The following is a 9,017-nucleotide window of genomic DNA, read 5'->3' on the forward strand; positions in this document are numbered from 1 at the left end:
TTTGTAATTTATGGTCCCAAGTATACAGACAGATAACAACGTCCTCTGTATTTTTTTACGAAATTACCATACCAAGAACGTATTTTGTCTTATGATTTCGGCAAAATTGTATTTTAGCCCCACATGTCCTTTTGTTTAATCCCTGGTAAGGAACCCAGTGGTGCAAAACGTTCTTGGTGGAAATTAATATTCATGGCGTTAATAATTTAAAATGAAAACAGGCAATTTTGTCAACAAACCTAACCTACCCGCCATCGCTAAACCTAACCCACAGAGTATGCTTTATCAGCGGAAAACGTGGAATGTTTTTTGCACAATATAAGTCAACAATTTCTCATTTCCCCCAAATGAGAATTTTGCCACTAATGAGTTCCTTGGCAATCAGTGATTAAAAAAAAATAATGTAAGAATAATAAGTTACGCGGGGCTGTAATGCACTTCACCCAAGATTTTTCCCCTGTCCCTTAGAAGAAACACAGTGTTGTTCCCCAGTAAAGAGGGAAACCACTTCAATATTCTGTACTCAAGGAAGCAGAATATCTTCTAAAAATCATGAAATCACAGACTATTCAGTGATTTCAGTCTCACATGACACAATGTCATCCATGCTTTTTCGCATAGAGAAAAATTGCACAAAATGGCGGCCATAGCCAAAGCAAAGAAGTGAAATTACTCTATAGTTGTAGTAAAAAGATTCTCCGTTAGCCCAAATATGTTCTTGACCATACCAATACTTTCATTTTAAAGACTTAAAAGTGTGGCAACCTATTTTAGGGTACCATAAAAATAAAAACCCCAGAAATTAAAAAAACACTACTACGATATAATTCTGAGCATCTATGATTATGGTCAAAGTGGTGTAGCTTACCAATCTTACCTCTACAATATCGTCATCAAAGAGCAGCCATAGACCATGGCTCTTGACTATACAGATATAGTGGCCTCTGTTTGGTCCACTACCGCAATGGATCACCACAGCTACAAGGTCATACAGACGATCCGGATTATATGCATCATCCGACTAGAGAAAAAAATACCTTACATGTAAAATGGCCTGCTAATATGAATACCCAAGAGACAAAGAGTGCGAGGCAGACAATGAAATTTTACTAGGCAAAAACTGAAGAAAATTAAATTTTTAAACATTTCATATCCTAAAAATATTTCATTTAAATTAGAATTTGAAAAGTAAGACATAGCGTTGCCAAATGTATTATAATTATAATACATATGATTTAGAGCAAATTATTGGACTAGTAATAATTTAGGGATGAACCGATATGGGTACAGCCGATATATCAGCGGTAATATCGGATGGTATATTGGCCGATATTAACAAAGTTATCTATCATAACAGTAGTGTATATGATAAAATCATTGTAAAAGACTGTTCAGTGCCCTGTCATACCATTTTATTCTATTTTTCATGAAAAAAGTTTGCAAGAGCATATCCGAATGTTTCTTTCTATTTTACGTGACACATATATTCTAGCACAAATTGAATAATGTTTTTTTTATTTGTTTACACTCTTAGCCCCCCCTATCTAAAAAAGGTATGATCTAGCTTCTGAAGTCTGGTGCACGTGGCGTGGCCAATCAAATCAAATATTATCATTAGTTAGTTAATAGAGAATTGTCTTATTTTTTAAAGTTTTTCTGACAATATTTTTCTAATATCTGATTCGCTTAAGCTGATATTGGCCAATACCAATATTAGAAAAATAGGCTGATATATTTGGTTACCAATATCTGTGCAACAATAATTTCAAATGCATACATTATTTTCGATATTTGGCAATATGGATTGGGTTTAAGATTTTTGTCAATAGGTCCAACTTTATGTAAGTGTTATTAACAATTTAAGTTACTCGTAAAAGTAATTTAAACGATGTTAAACACCAACATTCTGTATCAATAAGCTGCCAATTTTTAAAAGTGCGATAACGTTTTTCTAAAATTGATAATATTTTGGACTGTCATATATGACGAACAATTATTTTTGTATAATATGAATATTAAAAGCAATATAATTGTAGCTAGGGATGCACAGATATATCTGCCTATTTTTCTAATATTGGTATCAGCCAATATCGGCTTAAGCAAATCCGATACTTTAAGATAAACATTTAAAATTAGGAAAATTTGCGATTAACTAATGATAATATTTGATTTGATTAGCCGCGAAACGTACACCAGACTTCAGAAGCTAAATCATACCTATTTTTAAACAGGGGGTTACGAGTTTAAACAAATAAAAAAAACAATATTCCATTTGTGATCGAAAATATGTATCACGTAAATTGAAAAGAAACATTCGGAAATGCTCTTGCAAACTTTTTTTCATGAAAAATTAGAATAGAATGGTATGACCATGTACGGAACCATCTTTTACTACAATTTTATCATATAGACTAATGTTATGATAGATAACTTACAACGTTAGTTAATATCATATTAATATCAATTATTTCCAAATTTGATACGTCAATATATGCATCATCATCACAGTAAATAATTTAAGAATTATAAAATAGCATCATCTTGGCATTGCCAATTTAATGTGTTACTCCAAAATTATCGTTGAACATGCCTCAAAATTGTTCCTAAATAGTCCCAAACAAATTTGAATTAAGTACACTTTACTTTCAAGAAAATCAAATTCAGATTCATGAGATTTGAATTGGTTTTTAAAATTAACTGATGATAAAATGGACTATTTGGAAAAACATAAAAATTAAGAGCTTAAAAATAACCATGTTTAATTTGTAAATTAGTCAAATAATTTTTTTAATTGCGCATCACTATAATTAAACTAATATTTTTATTAGGGGTGTGAGAGTCCTATTTTTGTGGCATGAGCCGAGTCCCGAGTCTTGGAATATTGGACTTGCGAGTCTTCGAGTCCAATTTTTCAATACTCATTCAAGTCTTCGATTCCATAAGAAATGGATTTTAACTCTTTCAAGGCCAATTCGAGTGCTAATTTTCTAATCGAGTCCTAATCAAGCCCTAAAATTTATCCTAACCATTTAAAATCAGTAAAAAATATTTTAACTAATTATTCATTCTGTACTTAACTAATTATTAAATTTATTCGACTAATTTGAAATTTCCAATTAGTATCAATATATTACAAAAATTATCGAAAACTAAATGGTATTATCACTTTTATCAGGGATTTACTGCTTTTGTGATAAATAATTAAACTACTAAATAAAAATTATTTGCGGAATATTTAAAAGCAAAGCCAAAACAGAGTCGCCGGAATATAATGGGACTCGCTAGGTATTTTTAATTTTATTTATAAACTCAAGTCCCGACTCGGACTCAAGACCGAGTACTCACACAGCCCTAATTTCTTATAAATTTTATGTTACATATTAGGAAAGCTATTATTAGGCCCAGCACGGAAACCAAAAGTGAGTAAGGTATAGTTACCGTATTAAATAGACGAAGTTCAAGTGGGAAGACGACCCTATAAGACAACTTGGTGTGTCGGTTTTGTTGTTCCATATACTTGAAACGTTTCAGGTGTAAGGCAAGAATCATTGGTAATTTCTTCACCCTCATTCTAATAGTGCATCAAATATGAAAATAATAAAAACGTTTTTTAATCAAACGAAATGAAGTAAAATAAAATAAAGAATGCGTTACCTTTTCTGAGCCTCCTGCTTACTACAACAATTTTCACAATAGTATTTATGCTCAGAGCACAATGTTTCAGTATTGCTAAACCCCCGTAAACAGTGGCTAATTGACGTATTCTGGTCTACATCTACGGATAGATCCAGAAAATCTTCATCTTTACTACTAACCTATTAAAAAAATAAGATCTTAATTTCCAGTCATACAGTATTGCGTATTCATAAGCTAAATCAAAATTATTTACCGTTTCACAATTTAAGCACCTAGTTTCATTCGTGAGCGTTCCTTGGAAGATATCATGAACCCACGTAGGATCAGGTTTGGTATTTGACTGCTGTTGATTTTGTGATTGAATGTGAGGTTGGTGAGGTGGTTCTCCATTTTGAACGCTCATTTTGCCTTTGGCATTAGTTTGGTGCTGTTTTTCAGCTATTATTTAAAACATATTTGTAAACTTACAAAACTTATGCTAAACAAATGCAAATTCTTTACCTTGCAAAATATCAGCTATCGTGTTCAGCAAATAATTTAAAAATTCATGAGCATCTTGCTGCATATAGTTGTCAAAAAGATCTGAAATTTGTTTGGAAATTGGTTTCAAACTTTTTCCATTATTCACAAAGGTTTAAAATAGATTTACCATTTTCTTTCCGTAACCTAGCAATGAATTTTTTGGGGGCAAGGGTGCCCGTTTTCTTTTTCTGGGTGGCAATATTATAGAAAAGATCTGCGAGACAAGTAAGCAATGTTTCTTTCGTTCGTTTATTTTTGGCTTTGTAATCTAAAACTTTATCGCGGAAAGGTTTACAGAAGTATAGAGCTTGAAGAACAGAATTACAATAACATGTATTTCCAAACTGCGGAAAACATTTTCATTAGTTTTGACATACTAATTTATAGTTTATATTCTGAAAATATCATACATTAACAAGTCCAAAATAATGCTCATTGGAGGGGAATTGATCCTGGCCAATTTCTTTCTCCAACTGAGAGGCGTTGGCTCCCTAAAAAAACGGAAAGTTTTAAACTACATGTAGTTAGACTGACTGTCTAATTTTGAACTGAAGCCATGCTAGCTGACATAAGATTCGACCAACCAATCAGTTGTAGAAACAGCTATATAAAATCTCTATACTATTATGACATGCATACCATGTCATATGAACGGAATCAGTAAACACATAAAGAAATTAAATGCTCAATGGGATAGGATAAAGAGTGGTTAATATTAATCATTAGAATCATGCAACGCAACGCAATAAATTTGACTAAGGCTTAAGATGAGCCCGGGCCCCGGTCTTTGCGTTTTGGGATAGGCTTAGGGTCCGATGTCTACTATATTGTTTATATTGATTATCCATAAGCAAGAATGGGTAATATTCAGCAGTATAATCAAAACACGTTGAATATTATTTATAATAAATAAAGTTACCATTATGAAGCCCCGAAACGAGTAGTTCCTTTCATTACATTTGGCCTACAACGTCGCGACTATTGAAGCGGCCATTTTACTTTTACTTTTTGATATTTTGATTTTGGATACGCAACTATGGTGCAAATAAAGATGTGGATAAGAGCACCATGATTGTAAACAAAATTTCGGATTGAAGATTTATGGTGTTCTCTGGTCTGTTAGAACAGACCAAACAATTGTTATGAAAGTATGTTTAGTTCAACGGGGTCTCGATCGAGCAACGGTTGGAAAGAGTTTTTAGATTGCCTCCAAAATTCGTCTGTTGCTGACGTCACCCAGATGAGATCCCATTGATTTTCAATAGGATCTCATCTCAGTGACATCACGATGTTCGTTAGCAATTAAGTTACCAAAACTAGCCCTTGCTCTCACGTTAATGACAACGTCACCCATAACATTGGTTTAATTCGAATAGGAGCCGAGAGCAGTTTCGACTTAAATATTAGACGGGTTAAGAGCGCGGAGTTAGATCATGTAGTGTAAATAATATAGCTACGAGTATACTTACTCCTACAAGTTTTCTAGTGTGGGTTTTATGTGTCGATTGATATAGCCCGATATATAACTTAAGGTTAAAATATTGGTTCTCAAAGAGTGTACCCCGAAGCACTGGCGTTCCGCAAAGTTATTTCATGTGTTCAGCGGGATTATTTTGAAAAAAAACATGTATACGTTTTTAAAAATCGGTCGCTCCCCGACTCCCTGACCGTTGGGGTTCCGCGGTTTTTTGTTCAGATAAAAAGGGTTCTGCGAGGAAAAAGATTGGGAGCCACTCTCTTAAAATGTTAATGAGGTTTAATACAAAATAAAAACCAATACAATTTTAAATTTTTACCGTAAAATTTTTACTTCTGGTAAAGTGCATGGCATCTATGACATCAATTAAAAAATTCATGTAGTATGGAGCGGAAGATATTCCCCAAAAAATTTAAAAACCAATGTACGACAATATCCAAGCGGAACGTAAATTATTGGAACTTCCTCCATAATTAAGTCAAAACTCGCTCTTCTATTTGTTGTATCAACAACGAGATGGAACTAAGTTTCAGCAAGTGGTCTGCTTATGTCATTGTAAATCACCTTAGATGGATTGAAAATACCATTAAAAATAACTTATTATGTTTTGTTTGTTTATACGTTTCTGTATCTGATTGTGTTCTACCAAGAATTAATTAATCAGGTCTCATATTTTTATACCGATGAACTCATTCTTGCCATTACCTTATACATTTATTGTAAAATATACTGGCTCAATAAGCGCTTGAGTTAAGTAAAATCTATTCTATTTTTCTTTACCGTCTGTTCAGTAACACTTTGCCAAACTTATAAAATCTACTTAATGCTTACACGACACCTCTCAAGCTTTCGACGGTCCGACGAAGGAGGGCGTCGCGATCAATTTGTCGACTTTCTCAGGACCTCGGGTCACATATAAACCGCAATATATAAGAACGCGTAGGCGCCGCAGCGCCACCTTTGCAATTATTGGTCGCAAAAACGTCTGGCTCAATTAATTATTGTGGCTTCATGCGTGGGCTCCCGGAGCCATTTTCTGAGAGGGAAATTTTCAAACTTTATTAGTGTATTCATAGCCCATGAAAGGGGGGCATTTGCCCCCTCTTTGGGCGCCCATGGCATCATGCACCCACTTCTTTTTCAGGCAATCAAATCAAGTAGTTTTTCAATAACTAAACTCCATCAAATTTGTTGCTAGATTATAGATCACTGTCGGGGGGGGGGGGGCACTGCAACCCCTAGCGCTAAATTAATCAATATAATCATTACCTACAAACAATGGACGCTTCAATAAAAGATACTCGGTTTCTACTCCCCTCTCCAAATTCTTCTGGGAAGAAGCTATTTCCGGTCGGTCGGTTAAACGGTTAGAATGGCTAACCACAATGTCATATTTAAGCCATATGGAGACGCTTTTTGCCCTCATGACAATTTTGCGTCAGATAAAAAACGCGTCGGCTCACGTGTATAAGGAACATACTAATGTTAATTTTCGATAATATATTTTAAGGTAACATATATAATGTTTTTTAAACTAAGTATAAGAAGATAATATTATTATTATTATCATCCTCTTATGGTATAAATAATTAAAATTATATGTAATATTTTTATAATACCAGGCAATTTTAAAGCTTCTCATGGAGGCAGAGTTAATTAGGTGGGGTGGCGGAGTGGTTAGCACTTTCGCCTCGCAGCAAGAGGAGCCGGGTTCGACCCCAGCTTGTGGCACTGGGTGAAAAACTCGGAACAACTCCTTCTGCGTAGAGTTTGCAAGTTTTCTCCCCACTGGTTTAAGGGGTTTTCCCCCGAGTTCTTCGGTTTCCCCTTCCATAAAAACTTGTCGAGGTTAACGGTAATAGTTAGTGTAGGGAGCTGTTGGCTCGATCTCGTGGCATGCAGGGCTTGCCACCACCCTCCTACGCATTGTAACCCGGCCCCCTGAATTAATGGCTTCAAAAGTCGCTTGATGACTTAGGCCTAAGGTGGTGCCTTGGGTATTAGCCTAGCTGATTATTATTATTCATTTCGTATAAAATTATCTTTTGGAAAAAGATGAAAACTCATTCCTTTAGAACTAAACATATATCGTTTGCAGTACGGTATGCAACAAGTGTTTCCTTTTAACCCGGTAACTTTTTTGGCATGTTAAGGCTTAGCAAAAAACCGATGTTACGTTCGAGAAAGTTTCCAGCTTTCTAATACTTCACCAAGCACTATATAAATAATAACTTATGAGTCCTGGCTGTCGGAAATATTACTTCTTGGCAATTTCTGGGAAGATGTTTTATTTAAGCGCCTATAAGAGTATATTAATCTACCTAAAATTTGACTTATTTAGATTAGTGAATCAAGAATATATTCATTTATATTTAGGGATAATGATTACGATGAGATGAAAACAAGTCGTAAGGAGTATTAGCAGACGTATTTTTCAATTAGTTCATACTTCCTTTAAGGAAGAAGATTGGCCAGTCGACCGCGTAGAGACTATAGGTGTCAATTCAGGCTTCCAGGGATTGGTTACACCATAAGTCAATTATACTATTCCATAAGTTTGTCACTTTGAGGAATATTTTACTGAGAGCTAGTAACGGAGTGACGTCTTCACAAGAAGAAAATCTCCCCCTAGCGAGGCGCTGTCAAAGGCTACGTGTGACGCGTTCGCAAGCGGACGCAAAATGGCGACGAAGCCGGTAAAGCTTGTGAATAGCTATTAGTAAAACTTTTGCATGTGAAGAATAGGAAGTGTCACAGTTATTTAAAATATTATACACTTATGGTTATACTCAACAATCATTTCATAATAAAAAGATGGTTGAGCTAATAGCGTAGAAGAAAAATTAACAATTGACATGTATCACAATAGTAACTTATGTTATTTTTGATAAAAAGATATAAGTATGTACGTAAGTAACATCCTAACCATAAGTATGACAATTAGCAAATATTATCGAAGAACTTATTTGCAAAGTTATTGGGGAAATTAAGGTTTAGTTTAGCACAGAGCCTGGTCAATAATGTATTTATGCTTATTTATTTTTAGACTTTCTCAAAATAGGTGTTTTCATAAAATCCGGCCATGTTGTCCCCCCCCCCCTCCACCAAAAATTGCTCAGTTTAGCACTTTTCAGTTCTAAAACTGTCGACGCGACTCGCTTGAATATACGTCCACGAGCTGGCAAACATGTTTCCCGAAAAATCAATAAAAACCAAAAACTACATGTCCCTTCCTAGAGTATACCACCTCATAGGCAGTTCTTTGATGAAAACTCTTCACGCTCGAACAGTAAGCTCCTTCCTTCAAGGTCTAGGTCAGCACAGAGCCCCCTAGTGTCTGAATATGCCCAAGGACGATAATAAACTACTCAGTTCGTTTGCA

The 9,017-nt window shown here is 34.8% G+C and overlaps 1 protein-coding gene across 2 annotated transcripts in view; it reads right to left on the minus strand.

Moving 5' to 3' along the window:
• Usp12-46 (Ubiquitin-specific protease 12/46) overlaps positions 1–5,214 on the minus strand; it is a 39,153-nt gene extending 33,939 nt beyond the window's left edge. Inside the window, exons 1-8 of one of the 2 annotated variants that reach the window (XM_090175283.1) lie at positions 5,078–5,214; positions 4,569–4,649; positions 4,286–4,502; positions 4,138–4,218; positions 3,890–4,074; positions 3,655–3,815; positions 3,439–3,571; positions 869–1,021 (exon numbers count right to left, since the gene is read on the minus strand). In XM_090175283.1, the coding sequence (XP_090031409.1) occupies positions 869–1,021; positions 3,439–3,571; positions 3,655–3,815; positions 3,890–4,074; positions 4,138–4,218; positions 4,286–4,502; positions 4,569–4,649; positions 5,078–5,080 (1,014 nt within the window). In that variant the 5' untranslated portion in view covers positions 5,081–5,214. The remainder of the gene's footprint in view (positions 1–868; positions 1,022–3,438; positions 3,572–3,654; positions 3,816–3,889; positions 4,075–4,137; positions 4,219–4,285; positions 4,503–4,568; positions 4,650–5,077) is intronic. The other variant, XM_090175284.1, reaches the window with a different exon arrangement.
• Between the last annotated feature and the right edge of the window lie 3,803 nt (positions 5,215–9,017).

This window comes from Leiobunum rupestre, chromosome 5, assembly GCF_980474605.1.
Source record: "Leiobunum rupestre chromosome 5, qqLeiRupe1.1.hap1, whole genome shotgun sequence".
Taxonomy (NCBI): Eukaryota; Metazoa; Arthropoda; class Arachnida; order Opiliones; family Sclerosomatidae; genus Leiobunum; species Leiobunum rupestre.